This window comes from Engraulis encrasicolus, chromosome 4 (genome assembly GCF_034702125.1).
Source record: "Engraulis encrasicolus isolate BLACKSEA-1 chromosome 4, IST_EnEncr_1.0, whole genome shotgun sequence".
Lineage (NCBI taxonomy): Eukaryota > Metazoa > Chordata > Actinopteri > Clupeiformes > Engraulidae > Engraulis > Engraulis encrasicolus.
The window spans coordinates 23,719,312-23,736,492 of NC_085860.1; the positions used below are offsets into that span (position 1 = coordinate 23,719,312).

Genomic DNA, 17,181 nt, shown 5'->3' on the forward strand with positions numbered 1-17,181 from the left:
AGTTTATTGTTCTATTTTTAAAAACAAAGGTTGAGAAGAGATTCAGGTTAATCGAGCTTAACTTCACACAAAAACTAGTATACTGGTAGTAAAATATTGTGCCTTCTGGTTAGTCTGTGCCTTCTACTTTATTCTCGATTATTGCAAAATAAGCCACATGGTGGCGCCAGAGTTTTTTTTTTTTGGCGCCAGAGAGATTGTGGCACTGTGGTTAAAACTCGTGACGCAAATATGTGACGCAACTTCCTTCATTTTACTCATCTCGTCGATGATTTGTCGACTACGAGGAAAGTGTGTAGCGGGACGTTTGGATAACATAACATAACAGCACTTTTGGCTGGCAAATAACACAACAACAGGACAGAGGACGTGGGTACGGAAAATGTCTATTCATAAATACCGAATTGCTAAACTTGTGTATATTACATTGGGTCTTTGAGCTACTCGGAGGCAAAAACAAGTCTGGATAGAGAGGATGGAAAACAATCGCCAAACTAACTTCCTTAAGCTTACAACATGCAAAGGATTCATGCTTTACAAAAGTACAGCAGACCTCAGTATATAACTGGTCTGATTATTTAAAATGTAAACTCTGGCTCTAGCGTCAAGCGTAGATGATGTGTTGAGTATTAATTCGTATTGCTTTAGAACTGGTTGTGTTAACATGAACATCCTTGTCTCAGGGATCCTGTTCTGACACTAGGTCATGAGCATCATGGACGCTACTGGGGATGCAAGCATGTGCACTACACCATTGGTCTTCTTAACGTTCCTACAAGAAACGGGCTGTCGAAACCAAGAGCTGAAACAAGAACTGTTGGACTTGGAAACAGAGTGGAAATGCCTCCAAGATGTAAACAGCAACGGTGTACCCTCCGCGTTTACCGATGAGGATGATGAAGGCGAGCTCCAAACAGACGGCCATTCCCCAATTCCATGTCTTCGAGCGCTTGTACAGGACCGTCCCCAAGTGCGCGTTCCTCCACCAGGTAAATATTACATATAATACATTACATTTAGCAGACGCCTTTGACCAAAGCGACTTAGAAGGAGGAGATTTAAGCTGGAAGAGGGTAAGGGGGTCAGCTCAGAGTAAAGTATACAAGTAGGCCTAATTAATAACAACATTTAGATAATAAACAAATATATCTTGGCGCAGTGTACAGGTGAATAGAGCTGTCATCATTACTTCAGAGGTTGTACCATAGTGTACTGAATGCGCCTGAGACGTTTTATTATTATTATTATTAATTATTAATTATTATTGTTCCATTAGTGGTTCCACTGTATGACCCAGCTGTTAGGGATGTGGCCCGAGAATTGGTGCATATTGCAGACCAACTAGAAGACAGCGTGATGGCCCGCACCACAGACAACCTCCTCAGATCACTCCAGAAAACAAACTACCTGGTGAGTGCTTCCATAATGTAGATATGGGTTCGCAGTGGGCTTTTCCAATCTGCTGTAAGATTTTAAAGCTTATACACACAGCGAGTATGTTTGCTATCTCTCCACAAAAGAGATAAAAAGGCACATGTGTAACTGTAAAGAGCAGGGGTCCCCAACCTTTCTGGGTCTGAGAATTACTTGTTTGTTCAAAATCCTCTTCCGATGTCCTAGTTTAGCTCTCAAGTCACACTATTAGTGAATGATACTTTTCTTACAAGTAATAAAGAAACATACTTCGTAGGTTGTAAAGAAATAATCTAATTGTGACTAAAATGTTGTAGTCATTACTCTTTATTAACATCCTTGGTGGGCATGTCAGAAGCTCCTTGGAGGGTTACCTGTTGCCCGCAGGCACCACGCCTAGTATAGAATGATGTATGATATTCATAGTGTAACATGGTACTAGTAATGTATGGCATTGTACTGTAATTTATATTGTGCAGTGAATACACAATGTCCCAAATGCATTTTTGCTCATCAAAGCACAATCTATTTGAAGAATCTTAACATTTAGTCAACTTTTTGCAAAGGCACTGCTATTATTTTGAGCGCAACTGTATTACATGTAGTAAAATAATGAAACTTGTAGTGAAATGATTTAAGTGTGGGGTTATCAGAGCCTTGTCTGTCAATATGAGTGTGTTTTATGCCCTACCGTGGCGCTAACGGTAGTGCACTCGACTGCTACTTGGCTAACTCAGGTGGGTCCTTTGCCTATCTTTCCCTGTCTCTCTCTCCCCACTCACTTCCTGTTGTGTCTTCACTGTCCTGTCTGAAAGTAAGGCAAAACGCCTATCTAAAATATTAAAAAATACTTCTGTGTTTTGCAGCAATGGGGACATCATCTGTCACACGCGGTCGACCAGGTCCACGGAGCTCTGCAGCACAGTGGCAGCTTGGACAGCCTGCCCCAGGAGAGGGTGCTTCTGGCCCTCTCCCTCTCACTCATCAAGGGGGTGTGTGAGCGCACCCCAAGTCTCCTGCGGGACCTCTTCCACATCTGGCGGGAGCAACACTTCAGATGACACACACGCACACACACACCTCACCAAAAACATTTACAATATTCTCAGGTAGAAGAACAGGGGCCTAAACTACAAAGCTGAGGACTACAGGCTCTTCAATTAGATGATTTACCTCTTAACTTAACCTGGTTTACTCCTGAACCAGCTTTGTAGTATAGGCCCCTGAAGAACATGGAAATGTCTGTGTCAGAAGCATGGCAGTGAATTATTAACTCTTGATGCCAGTGGCACTTAAGTGTGTCATTTCAGATCCTAGGCATAGAATTCAATTTCCTGTGGGTGTTGAAACAACACCCAAAATGCTGAAAATGCTCAGGCACTGCTGGGTTGTGTGATTCGAAAATGTCTGGCATCCAAAAGAGTTAAGCATATGCTTTATGGGATGATTAAAATGACACATAAGCATTTATGATCAGGATTTTTTAAAGGCTGGTTTACGTTATAGCTACATCACCTCTGTCCCTGAAAAGACAAAGTGCAAGTAGCAACTTGGACATTGACACTTGAAGCTTCCAAAGGTTGACACTGCCCAGGTTTAATAAATAGTGATGCATTTATGCAGAAGACACGAGAGTACACACACAAGCGAAGTTTATCAAAATATGTAGCAAGTGTCTTTGTTTATGCTTATGAGCTGTCAACATAAGCCGGAGACCTCTGTAGTGGGTGTTCATTGCTTATCAGCAGGTAAGCAAACATGTAGCGTAGCCGCTTTAAGAAAGCCGTGTTCACTGGAAGACTTGGATGTGTGCCACAAGATAAGAGAGACGTCAGCTAGGGCAGTGACGGCAGCAGCCTAGTTGGAAGTGAGTCATTGTATGAATTTTGTTTTTGTGTGGTGACTGACACCCAGCATACTCTTCCCTCTTTCAAAAAAGGAGGAGATGCTGTGTAATTAATGTAAAAATGTTTGATGTTTGAGTGACCATCTTCTGTTTATCTTGACTCACTGCCTGTGACTCCTCTATTTACTCAAACTTGTAATTCAAAGGGACATGCTAGAACATTTTATCTGTCCTTCTCATGCTTGAAAATATTTTGTTTACACAACAAAAAAATGAATTTGTTTTACAAATTATATTTTTGTACATTTATTTTTTCAACGTTGTATTTTCAAAACCACTGGCAGATATTAACTCAGTGTAACTGAGAAAAGCTTAAAAAAAAAAAAAAAAAGTTCAAAGAACTAGTGAGTGCATTTTTAGCACACTTTTAGGATGTGAAACCACTCAGATATGACAAATGGGCCTACCAGCCCGCACAGATGCCTTAAGCGATGCACTCCCATTTTTTTACAATTACTTTTTGGTTTCAAATCACTTTCATACATTGGAAATATGTATTGTACATTCAAACTTTAATTCGTCTGAAAACAACAATGTGAAAAAAAAAATGAAAAAAAAGCTTAACCGCAGCCACGGCTGACTTCTGTTTGTACAGGAAACAAGATTTCACACCTTAAATGGTTTCCTTATTGAGAAATGCCACTTTCATTTTCTGTTGAGCCCCTTAACCAAAAAAGAACTGTCAATAGTTCTAAGTATGTATGTGTGAATTGTTTCATTCCTGTCTTTTTTTCTCAATTCAATAAATTAGTTTATTAAACTTCTGACATCTGATGTGACTTTATGGTCTCAAGACGTGTGCTTGTACTGCTCTAATGCCTGGGAACTTGTGTAAGAGTTACTTACAATGCTATGTACATTATGACTTTACTTAATTTACAGTACAGGCCAAGTTTAGACACACCTCATTCAATGCAGTTTATTTATTTTCATGACTGTTTGCATTGTAGATTCTCACTGACAGCGTCCGTATTTTCATGACCGTTTGCATTGTAGATCCTCACTGAAAGCATCAACATTATCAACATCAACTTTAGCCTGGTTCTCACCAGACCTGTGTGTGTGTGTGTGTGGCTCTGGAGCCCCCTGGTGGAGCAAAGAGGAGCTACACACATACACCCAGGGTGCATCCCAATATGTGACCTTGCCTCCTCCACTTGCCTCCTCCACTTGCTTCTCGTCATGATGACATCACTGACAACAGCATTATATTTCAATATCTTGCAAAAGCTCAATTGTAAAGTCTTTTTCTCATTTGCAATTGGGATGGTGAATGAAAAACAGTCCCTCAAAAGTTGTTGTGGCGAGGCTGACAGCAGGGAAACTATCGTTTTCTCCACGGAGGAGGGGCCAGGAGGCGGGTCGAGGAGACAAGCACAAGTGGAGGAGGCAAGGACACATATTGGGATGCACTCCCTGACTTGCAGTGCAATAGTCCTTTCCTTGAAGAATCTGTGGTGGAGCTCACAAAACTACACAGGTCAGGCAAGAGCCACGCAATCAAAATTGTGCATGTACACATTGAATTGTACACATTGAAATATCAGTTCCAACAGTCGCCCAGCTGAACACAACTGACATAATACAACTGGTGGTTCCAGCCAATTGATGAGGAGAATCCTCTGGTCTAAGTAACTGACAAGAAGTGAGAGTGAAGGGAAAACATTTCAGTTGACTACCTCATCAAACTTAGAGAAAACACCAAGGTTTTACAGTGTTAATAAAAAAAATGAAAGGATAGTTACTTCAGAGAAGTTTTCAGACTACCATAGTCATCGGGCCACTTGGGAAATAGTCAGGCGCAGAGGCGACTCAGGCCTTCCAAGGTTAGATTTGTGCCAGTGAATGTTGGCTTTTTTAATCAGCTTATGGAGATTTCCATTCTAATGAAGTAACCTGCACCAATTACGCTGCAGTGTCTTGCGTACAGCCACCCAAATGATTGGATAAGAGTTAATTTCTTTCAAGATCTCATAGGAAAAAGACTTACATCAAATTATTTTTCAAGCAATAAGATATATCCGGGTAGTTTTCCATCAGCAGAATGATCCTAGCAGGTTAAAATGACACCACAATGGTCTTTGTTTAAAATATGTTTAATGTGCACCATTTTGAAGCAATTTATATCTTTGATGGAAAATGTTCAACTGACACCTGCTTTATGGTGAGAGGATTATGGGTGTGAATCGTCACATTTTTTCAAATGATATTGAGCCAAAATTGTCTCTCACCTTATCTCTTTGATGACCCTTCGCAAAGTCCCACCATCTCCATTGAAAACTGGAGTGCAGCTGTAGTAGACAGGACATGCAATCCCAAGACTAGAACAGTGGTGAGGAATGAATACCTGAGATGAGCAAATGCAACAATGCCTGGCAGGGGTCTGTGTGTGTACATGTGACTAGTGTATGTGATAATCATGAAAGCCAACAATATACACCCCACTTAGGAGGCAGAATACCATTCCAATTCTACAAGATATAATGTGTTGTTGTTGTATCTGATAAACGATGCGATTTCCATTATTTTTCGACAGTTTTTATTGGAGGACAAAAAAAAAGAAAATGCATCAGCAAAACTATCCATAATTCTCAACCTCAGCTTGTCAGACACATTTCATACAACCTGACAAAACTGCAGAAAAAGGAAAGCAGGAAGAGAAAAAAAACAACTTCCTGAAGAAGAGGAAGTACAACGTCCCAGTCACTGTCTTGTCACGGTCACTCTTGTTTACTAAGCTGAGGTACAGTCTGAGGGAGAGGTCTCTTCCTTTCCCCATTCAGTTTCTCTGCGGAGGAGGAACAGTGAATACTAGCTAGACATTCACAGAAAACTAGAAAAAACCCAGACTGATTCATCTACACTTGGAGGTCTCCATAGCAGTGTAAGGGATTGCAAAAAAAACACATTCACAGTGTATAATAAAATCCCTTCCTGTACCCTCGTGATCTTCACTGAACTGTAGGAATGTGTGCAGAATGCCACAAGAACTAAAATTCAAACACACAAACAAACAAAAAAAACTATGGTCCCTGTGGATGAACCCATGATTCCATATATTTAAAGCTCTGATTGAGAGTGAAGAATGATTCAGTCAACAGTGCTGGTGTAGAAACAGGAGGTTGCAGCAGGTGATATTAACATACCACAACAACCACAACAGAGAGACGATGAGCCCTCACCGCCATTCTGTTTCCGAGCAGTTGCAAAATCTGAATGCATTGCCCTGTGTGAAGGCTGCTCAGACTAAGCCTGAGTGTGCTACAAAGGGACTTCACTCGGTTGTGATTGTGAACCTGACATGAAAAGGAGCCCGTTGTCATTTTATTGAGTTAAAAGAATAAAGCCTTGCGCTCTTCACCTGACAAGGTCTCACGTTTACATTGGATTCGTTTTAACCAGATAGTCACTTCACTAACTTTGTAGTATACCCATTCCGAGTTCAGAGCACCTGTGTAACATTATGGTTTTAGCCCCTCTACAATAATAGCCCAGTTAGTCAATATGAATCATTTCAGGACACAAAAGCATCCAGCGTCTGGCGTAAGACTGCCATCCCTCATGTGGCTCATCAGGTAAACTGATGTTTAAGCTCTGTAGTCACAGTTCTCCCTTTCCTACATTGCAAAAAGAGTGAGATGAAGATTTAAAAACAAACACTGACCAACATCAGTGAGAAATAGGCACAACATGTGATTCTCTGAATTACTTCAAGTGATGCCTCCATTTGTACATTTGTGTGCGTGTGTGCGCGCGTGTGTACCAGCCCAGATAAAACAGCAATATGCTGCTAGTTATTGTTTTTTTAAATAACGACAAAAATACTGTTGGGAAAAGTGGCTCAACTGAAAGAAAATTGGCTCAATTTACTGCATAATTTCATTCACTGCCTATGCCTAGCCACTGTCCATTTAAAATAAATGGCCTCAATTTTCCTCATCTATGTAAAAACTAAATTTGAAACAACAAAAATTGAATTTGGCCTTTCATAAGAAAAAATAGGGGGATTTTATACTACTACTCAAATCCTCCACTGTCTTCCACCATATCTCTGTCAGTTCCTTTGGACAGGTAGAGTGTGAGGAAGACGTCTCTTGATGGGGCACGAATATATGAACACAACATCTGAGGGCAAACCTTTACTCTTTGAGTCCACATGATACCAGACTCCCACAACAGTCAAAAAAGAGAAAAGACTCTTGACAGGAGTGATGATTCCCAATGTCAGTATCCCAACAACAAGTGAAACTGCTATGAACTGTATGATAACAACGGTGGAATGGGTTGAAGTGTAACAAACTACCGTATAGGCCTCTCTTGTGGAGACGAAAGCAAGAGCGGCCTCGCTTGGAGACGAGAGAGTTACAGTTTGGGAGGTAGGGTCGGGTGAGGTGAAGAAGTTATCCAAGATCCCCAGTTGTGTGTGGGGGTGGGAGTGGGGGGCAAGAGCCAAGACAAGTCAAGTCAAGACATGAGCCCATGGAGGGAGGGCTCCCCGGTGGAGAAGATCAACCCTGTTTCTGTGCAGAGATCATCTTCCAGTCACCGGTGAGGTGAGGCTAGAGTGAGTGGTGAGAGCAGGCTGATGAAGCAGGAACAAACTTAGTAAAGGGGTTGCTTGGTTGGGTAACACTTAAATTGATGCTGGTGTCATATGCATGTCATTAGTGTCATAATAGTGTCATGTTTATGCACGTGTCACAGTTATGCACGTGTCACAAACAATATGTCCATGTCATAAACATTTTATGACTGTTGGCCTTAAGTGCCCTAGGCCTAGGGTTGTCTTTGCCATAACCGAATGTCACTTAAGTCCAACGGTCATAAAATGTTTATGACATGGACATACTGTTTATGACATGTGTATAACTGTGCCATGACACTTATGACACTGTAAAGACATACATATGACACTGGCGTCAAGTAAAGTGTTACCCTTGGTTGTTGGTGTGGGCTCTGTGTTACTTCCTCCTGTAGGCCAATGCACCGTACGCTGCCATGGCCGCTAGGGCCATCAATGCAGCGCCACCGTAGAGAAGGACCGGCAGCTCTGACGACTCTGGTTTTGGTTCTGGTTCTGGTTCGGGCTCTGGCTCTGGCACAGCAGCTGCTTCTGACGTTGCCTCGCTTGCTGCTGCTGGCGGTTCTTCTGCTGGAGGGGGAACCGGGGCTTCTAGTACCGGGGCAGCAGCAGCAGCAGCCGCCACTTCTGGTACTACGGCCACTGAAGGAACCTCAGGAACCGCTGGAGGTTCCTCGATGGGTGCTGGCTCAGGAACCACCACTGGCTCTGGTACCGGTTCAGGAACTGGAGCATGAACTGGCGGCTCTGGAGTTGGCTCAGGCTGGGGTTCGGGGGCAGGGGGAGCTGACTCTACGACTGCAGGGGCCTCAGCTGGAGCAGGAGCAGGGGGTTCAGGCTTAGACTCTGCAACTGGTTCTGGAGCTGGTGGTGGAGGTGCAACATCTACCGGTTCTGAACTCGGAGGCTCTGACGATAAGCTAATGGGCTCTATTGACAAACTAGTGGGCTCTGCAGAGGACATGCTAGCGGGCACTTCTAAAATCACAGGCTCCTCCGACACCTCAAGGGAATGAGGAGCATCGGGGACAAACAGCGCGTGACCAGCAGGGTCGGAGTCGTCCTTCATCTCGGCTTGGAGTGACGCCAGCTCGCTCTCGGTGCCGAGCACGCTCATCATGCTCTCCTGGAGCTCCTCCCCCTCTGCCAGGAGCTCCGCCTCCTCGCGCTCCACGTGGACGATGTCGGAGTTGGAGGAGTTGTTCTCGCTGCGCTCCTCGGCCAGCGCCACCACGCCCTCGTTGCTGTCCAGGCTCTTGGCGTCGTCTGGGTCCATCATGCCCACCTGGAGAATGGAAGGGAAAATGCATTATTTTTTTAGTACTCATTTTCTGTAATTTTTTTTGGGGGGGTCTTTTTCGACTTTATTTGACAGGACAGTGTGAGAGGTGGACAGGAAGCGAATTGAGAGAGACGGGGAGGGGTCGGCAAAGGACCCGGGCCGGGAATCGAACCTGGGTCAGTCGCATGGCAGGTGAGTGCCCTACCGGTTGGCCATGGCAGGTCCCATTTTCCATAATTCAATAAATGGGGAAAAAGGGTGGAAATTGGTAAAACGGTGAAGTCATCATTTAATTGGCAATATGTGTGGTAAAGCTGTGCACCAACAATTACAAAGTTGGGTCTTCCTAAAATTATTTGTTTATTGTTTTAGTGCAACGGTTTTGTAATATAATGTATTTTTGAGTAGTATGTGTCCTTGGAGAAAAGTCTCATCATGGGTTGAGAGAGGACAAGGAGAACTGTGCAAAACCAGAAAGCACAATTGCTTATGTCAACAGGGGGTTACATTTTGCTTTAGGCCACCCCCATAAAGGCTTGGTCTGGCCCTGCTGGGTGATACATCAGGGCAGCCATGGGTAAGAGGTTAGGGCGTCAGACTTGTAGCCCAAAAGTTGCTGGTTCAACTCCCGACCCGTCAGATTGGTGGGGGGAGTAGTTAATCAGTGCTCTAACCCCATCCTCCTCCATGACTGACGTACGCTGAGCATGGTACCATCCCGCCACCCTGCTCCCATGGGGCGCCGTTTGAGGCTGTCCCCTTGCACGGGTGAGGCATAAAGGCAATCTCGTTGTGTGCACTGAGTGCTGTTTGTGTGTGTGCATTGAGTGTTAATCTATGTCTCCACACAGGATTCCACCTTCTCAGCTGGACAATTACCCTATTTGTTTGTTTGTTAGTCTGGTGACTAACAAACAAACAAACACTAAGTAGTGCAGAAAGATTGTCATTTCACTGCAAGCTAGCCTAAGGTTACGGTTGTATGTGACAAATAAAATTACTATTACTCTTAAAATGCAAGAAAGTCCTTGTGCACAACCATTCAGCTGTTCAGGTGCAGGTGTAAGGCAGGAAAAGGTGATCAATATGAAAAGTTCATAAACGCCGCACACTGGATTCTGTTCTTCAAGTTCGCTACAAAAAAATAAAGAGAAAAAAAGAACAGTATCCAGTGTGCTGTGTTTATGAACTTTTCATACTATTACTCTTACCTGTGCCCAGGACTCGTGCCCTGACGCCAGTGACGCGGCCAGGCTTTCCGTCTGCCAAGAGGTGGGGCCGCTGCCTTCGGCGGTTGCCAGGAGCGACGCTGGGGGGCTGAGGCGCTCGTGGGGGAGCTGCTCGCCAGACAGGATGTAGATGTCGTTGCTGTCCTCCGCGATGATCAGGCCGGGGTCCGGCGAGCCGTCCAGACTGAACACACCACCCTGAAGACACGGGGAACAGAGAGATGGGAGGTGAGGTGAGGTGTGACATGACAGGCGCACTGTTCATCGGACGCCTTCTCCATCACATTGTAATAGTCTAAATAATGAGCATATGCTTGTGAGTAAAATTTCTTGTTTTGGGTTACTTGCACCCAAAATCCTTTTTAACCCTGAAGATGAGTGCACACCCATCCCTTTCAATGTGAAGCAGATTGCCAGACCGAGAGAGTGTTTACAGAGATAAACAAGTGGGAACATTTGTCTAAACGGAGGGGGAGCTGTGGTGTAATGGTTAGGGAGTCTGACTGTAGATCACAGGGTTGCAGGTTCAATCCCCACCCTTACCAATCACTTCCTCCCTCCATGGCTGAGGTGCCCTTAGGCAAGGCACCCATGCCCACACGGTTCCAGGGAGTGTAACCAATACCCTGTAGTAATATCTATGAATTGCTCTGGATTAAAATGTCACCTAAGAGTAATGTAATGTAAACTGGATGCTGGGCTGAGTAGCATGGCCCAACATTCATGTTGCGGTATAATCTGAAGTTAACAAGAGGAGAAAGAGGATATGCCTGAAATAATAAAACAATGTCTAGAACACCTACAAAATGTTTCACATACCCCACCATCCTACATCTGATTTCAGACATCAGATCTTTCAGCCTAGTGCAAATGTTTGTGCAGTTAAATGGTTGCAATAAAAGCATCTAGCAATATCTTTAGGATTAGTCATATCAGGAAGGGTATGGTGTTGCACCGCCAGACAGTTGTTTCTGAACTAGTCTGTGCACTGCCTTCGATCTACAGATGAAAACAGGAAGGGCTATTAAAATAAGAAAACGCAATGACGCAATTTACTGGTAAAGATGCAAGACCAACAACTGGTTCACAAGATACATTTTACGCACGTTACATGCACATTGATCTGATTTGTAGGTAAATGACGCAGCTCACAGGACCACAGCATTTTCAATTGTGCAGCTGTGGTGTGTATACTGTAGCTGCATAATGGTGTGGTTTAAATAGTAAACCCAGTACTGTTAAGTGTTTGGTTCATTTCAGTGACATAGGCCTGCACACAGAACAAGTTTGACACCTCATTTTGAAGAGACATGAGAGCTAATCAACCAGGAATATCCTTCCCTGTAGACTATTCATTTCCCATAGAAATACAGGTGCAGCTGCATGTGTCAACTGAAAGCACCGGAGCAATCTCTATTCAATTTTAAAGGTGCAAGATCGCTTCCTTACACTGTGTTTGTAGTAATACAGTAGATATAAAACGTCTACACACCCCTGTTCAAATGTCTGGTTTTTGTGATGTAAAAAATGACAGAAAGACCAATAATTTCAAAACTTTTTCCATGTTTAATCTAAATTATCATCTTGTAAAATTCAGTTGAGAAACACTCAAAGCTTTAAAGGGAAAACATAAAAAATGAAAAAAGGTTGCACCATTGAACTAATATGTCAATTGCATTATACAGGATAATACCTTAGATTAAAGAGGGAAATGTTGTGAAATTGCTTGCCTTTCTGTCATTTTTTTTTACATCACAAAAAATTGCCATTTGAACTGGGGTGTGGTTATAGGTACTATATATAGACAATTTGAAAGAATACTGCAGTAAACTTTGCAAAAACAACACCACGTCAATGACTCTACTGAGGAAAAACCACATGAATATATCTGTGTGCTTTCTCTTGAAAAGGGGTACGTTGTGAGACAAACAACTGGTGCATAACGTTCATTGGTGCACCTACATGCACGCACACACACGCACGCACAAATTCTCAAGAAGTGTATGCAAATACAGCAGTTCATTTCAGAGAAGCAGCAGCAGAAATTCACATGACTTCTTGTACCCCACCATTCTTAATGCGTAAGCTAAATGGTTAATTCATGGGTCAATGATGTTTTTAGGCCCCAATGGCAGGTGGTTCAACCACAGCTAATGCCCATAGTAATTAATGTACTGCAATGAATATGCGTCTTAGATAATTCACTAAAAAACACACACACTGAAAACCCATAAAATAGTGGCATTAGCAGTGGTTGTACCACCCTGATGTGTGCTACTACTAAACAGTCATTGGCCTGATGGCCTGATAGCAGTCCTGGGATGGTAGCGAATCACTTTTTAATGTTATACATTTTCTGAATCCGCACAGTACCCCAAGTACTGAGGAGGTTAAATTTTGGGTCCAATGTATTCTTTTAGGTCACAGGGATAAACAGAATCATACAATTATGGCAACATTTCTGACAAAACGCACTCTATTTCTGGTTGTAATAAGTCCTGTGACCTCTGTGATTGTCAGAAATATTCAGTACTGGATGGTTTAAATAAAAGCGTAAATACTGTATACCAGTCATACCAAGTACTATGGTATAATAAAATATTGAAAATACCCCCACAACGAGCCTAAACCAGCATTCAACAAGCAACTTTTCACAATCAGAACGACGTACAATTATGACTCAGTGACAATGGCAACCTGCCTGTGTCAACATGCCTTTAAAAAGTTGGCCATTGTAATATTAGTTTTAATCATGACACCCACATGAAGAAGCTTCTTGTTTCTTGTTTAGGACCATCTCCTACACTACAGGCTGCACAATAATCACCAGTTGCTATTTTTGTTGTCTCCAGTAATCCTCACAATATGTACACAACAATACCGTACACAGTATCGGCTTAAACATAATTTTATTGCTCATTATTGCACAAGGGAACACAGCATTTGCTTGCAGCTGAGTGGACTGGAAGTGGCACACGATCAAGTAGTAATAATTACAGCACTCTTTTAATAGACCAGTAAGTTAATACCCCTGGAAGAACAGCTGAGACACTTTCCGGGTGTATATAATCATTAGAAATCATCAAAGAGCAAAAGTGAAAGCCTTCAAATCGGAACTCTGCAGTGGGAGAACTCCCCAATGTTCCGGCAACACAAGAATGTTCTGAGGATGGTTTTCCCCAAAGCACATGAAGTTCCTAGTGATTCCCAGCCAAGCTCTCATAGCATTGTTAAATCTAATGCAACAGATCTGTTTCGAGTTCTGCTTTCATTGACACGGTGTGGGTGAAAGGTAATAGACTTCAACACACGGGAGGGAAAGGGAAATGTCCATTCTCCTTTTTACTCTCTCGGTCATGTTCATTATAGCCATGTATCTCAAGGGCTGCTCGAACTTAGCAGTGCATTTTATCCACCACTATGGAATTTATTTGACTAGCCTGCCACCTTGTGGCCGTATAAATGACTTGCTGGTCTGAACTTAGTTCGTAATGACACCCCAACTACAGTATGTACAGAAAAACTGCACGCAAAACAGAGCCTGTTTTCGCTGTTGTAGAAGCAGGTATAATTTGAGATGCCCACAAGGTGCAAGAAGGGTGTATCTGAGGGATATAACATCAAGTATGCCATAATACACAATATAAACAATGCTGTAGTCTTAAACTGAAGAGGAAAACAGTCAAGAGCTACACACAGATGTAATTCTCTTTTTTTAATCAGGTTCACAACATAGACTCATTTTATAGTCAATTTTCTTACTATGTGAAGCTAATACACATCGGAGGTCGCAGTTTCTTAACCATACTTGATGTATTTTCTCTAGATTCTGTATTTTATTCTTAATTCTGTCTTTTTTCTACATTCTGAGTGAGTGAGTCACATCCCAAGGAAGTTTGTATGGGGGGCACCCATTGCCACGGTATCGGTATATGCCGAGCTAAGCACAGCACAGCCAAGCCAAATCTAATCAGTCATTGCTTGATATTATTAAGCCAATGCTCAGCAGTAATGAGACCCTGTTCACAAAGGCCCGTTCAACTCTATAGGGCTGAGATATCACATGGGATGGCTTTCCCACATGAGAACTGGAATCATTCTACGCCACCGGCCAGCGATAGGACCAAGTCACTAATTTGCAAGTCACAAGTAAGTCCTTCCAATCAAGTAAGAGCAAGTGACAAATGAAGACACATTTGACCAAGTCCAAGTCGCACCAAAGACAGGTCAAGTCTAAGTCCAAGTCTCATTTTTTACCAAGTCCTTAACTATGCTATCTTGACAACTGCCTTTGGTCATGAATTAATTACCTCGCCAAACTGCTTTGCATGCCCCCCTTTTGCCAGTCAGATCATTAACAAAAAATAGGTCTACTGGTACTGGTTAAGGGGAAATATTTTCTTTTTTCTATGTAATTTTTCACAAAATTAGCACAAAAGGCAATATATTTAGACTTGATTTGCCATTCCAAGTCATTGCAATCTAAAACGGTCAAGTCCAAGTAGAGTCCCGAGCCTATAGCATACAAGTCTGAGTCAAGTCACAAGTCACAAGTCACAAGTCACACCTAATATTGCCAAGTCAAGTCAGCAATTTGTGACTCAAGTCCAAGTCACAAGTCACAAGTCCACAACTCTGTCACTTTTACTTATGGAGAGGAAGAAGGAAGGAAGGAGAGAGTGGAGAAAGACAGATAAAAAAGGAGCACAAGAGTGTGTCCAGACTAGACAGAGACATTAAGAGACACATACAGACAAAAGTAAGGTATGCGTTAGGACAAGCAGTCTTTGAGTGTCGTCATCTTTTAGGAGACATGCCTTAAAGGCTTTAGCATGCAGAACTCAGCCAGTCTGCTGACTGTGTGCTTGCGTGTCTCAACACTGTGCACTGTGCAATGCGGTGGCTCACTTCCCAAGACCCATCAAATGGCATTACTCAATGTGTGTCCTCCCACCACAATCGTAATGAGATGCACTTTAATCATGCACACCCATGCAGGCTTAATAAAGGTGCTGGATCCAAAAGGAAAAGACAGAGGAAAGGCATCGTCTCTACAACACTTTCTGTTGTGTTGATTTACATGCGTCACTACAGCTGCCATTTCAGCTTTTAAACAAGACCTATAGTGTGTCTTTAGGTCTAACACAACATTTTCTGTGGCTGCTTGAAAAAAAATATATTTTTCAAAGGGTTTCAATGGCACCAATTCCAGGGCGCCCACCATTTCAAATTTGCGCGCTCCCGTGATGACGTAACTGCAACCCAGGAATTAGGAACACTGATCTTTAAAAAAAAAAAAAAAAACAGGGGCAACAGGAAACAAAGGGCTACCAACCATACAAAAATACAATGCGCTCACAGTAACTGATAACTTTGCTTGGTGTTCCAGAGGACCTTTAGGCTATCCAGCTCGTTTTGAGAACATATCTTTCCCTCTAACATCAATTCTCACATCACATCTGTCATTCATGTCCCTCCCTCTTTCTCACGCCATCCTCCGATAACCACCCTGCATCTCTCTCCATCTCTCCATCCCATCCTGTAATCCTCCCCTGGTCACATGGTGTGGTCCTCCGCATCCGTAATGGTAATCCCTAGTGTTGGCATGGTGACAGCTGTTCTAACATCACCTCAGAGTTGCAAGGTTGCAGCATCCCAAATGGTGCTTCTGTAACCCACCCAAGGTCATTCTGCATGGTCAAGACCGAGTCTCGAACCGGCGACCTCTCACATGGGAGGGCCAATGTGTTACCAAGTCAGCTAAAAGTCGGGCTCCTAGTGAAATCGGCATCGTATGTCTATGAGGCCATGGGAGGGAGGTTTAACTTACGTGAAAAAATATTCGTACACCTCAAAAGCAAAATGGTACAACGTTTCGACCAGCAAGGTCTTTGTCACACCTGACGAAGACCTTGCTGGTCGAAACGTTGTGCCATTTTTCGCATTTAAATCACGACAAGGGAGCTTTTGTGGTGTGCGAATATCTTCTCTACCTTTTCTCCTTATGCGTTTTTTGATATTCTGCACCCGCAGCAAGTTGTTACTTTGGGATGTGCGCGCACTTTACACTTTTTGATCGAGGTTTAAGTTACGTACCATGCCAAGCTCTGCTAGCTGGCATCCGTTACACACGTAGACAGTTGGGCCAGGCATTGCCTGCCTGCCTGCCTGCCTGCCTGCCTGCCTGCCTGCCTGCCTGCCTGCCTGCCTGCCTGCCTGCCTGCCTGCCTGCCTGCCTGCCTGCCTGCCTGCCTGCCTGCCTGCCTGCCTGCCTGCCGCGCCAATCACACATCACCTCATCCATCAGGCATTGGAAAGGGGGCCAGGTTGGCATCTCTGAATGCATTCGGGAGCTGAAACTGACTTTTTTGGATAATCTTGTCTGAGCAACACCATACAGTACCAACCTGATGAGTTACACATCAAAACAGAGATTTGACTTTGGGAAGCCAAGGGAATGAATGGGTACTATGTGTACACTTCATGAGCTCATGCATTCCACAGGTAAATCCACTAACAACTAAATAGGTTTTTTTCTGTAAATCTCCACCTCTTGATGCTTTGCGATTAACAGGCTATGTATTGTGCACAGAGTTTTCCATACAAATAGGATGGCCTCTGCCATCACAACATGTAATAATTGCCTCAGAGGCAAACTGGGTCTCAACCCGAGTAAGTACACAGGCAGACATGCATCCCACTCGAGTGGCTGACGTGCTTTGAGAGCTTTCCAGCAATCAATTAATAGAACAGAGTGCCAAAGAGTCAA

At 43.3% G+C, this 17,181-nt stretch overlaps 2 protein-coding genes across 2 annotated transcripts in view; one reads left to right on the forward strand and one right to left on the reverse strand.

Moving 5' to 3' along the window:
* Window positions 1-281: 281 nt before the first annotated feature.
* Window positions 282-4,079, forward strand: bida (BH3 interacting domain death agonist). Its single transcript, XM_063196058.1, has 4 exons — window positions 282-373; window positions 684-989; window positions 1,277-1,410; window positions 2,280-4,079. The coding sequence occupies exons 2-4, from the start codon at window positions 707-709 to the stop codon at window positions 2,472-2,474; spliced, it is 612 nt and encodes a 203-aa protein (XP_063052128.1). The 5' UTR covers window positions 282-373; window positions 684-706; the 3' UTR covers window positions 2,475-4,079.
* A 4,111-nt stretch (window positions 4,080-8,190) lies between these two features.
* The window catches only part of bcl2l13 (BCL2 like 13), a 34,685-nt gene continuing 25,694 nt past the window's right edge, over window positions 8,191-17,181 (reverse strand). Inside the window, exons 7-8 of the mRNA XM_063196906.1 lie at window positions 10,395-10,610; window positions 8,191-9,186 (exon numbers count right to left, since the gene is read on the reverse strand). Of these exons, the coding sequence (XP_063052976.1) occupies window positions 8,281-9,186; window positions 10,395-10,610 (1,122 nt within the window). The 3' untranslated portion in view covers window positions 8,191-8,280. The remainder of the gene's footprint in view (window positions 9,187-10,394; window positions 10,611-17,181) is intronic.

Excerpts from the sequence above, each read along its gene's own strand:
- bida (XM_063196058.1), top strand. The coding sequence starts at position 707 with ATGAGCATCATGGACGCTACTGGGGATGCAAGCATGTGCACTACACCA. Across the intron at positions 990-1,276 it reads AGTGCGCGTTCCTCCACCAG|TGGTTCCACTGTATGACCCA; the intron begins GTAAATATTACA and ends TTGTTCCATTAG. Across the intron at positions 1,411-2,279 it reads TCCAGAAAACAAACTACCTG|CAATGGGGACATCATCTGTC; the intron begins GTGAGTGCTTCC and ends TGTGTTTTGCAG.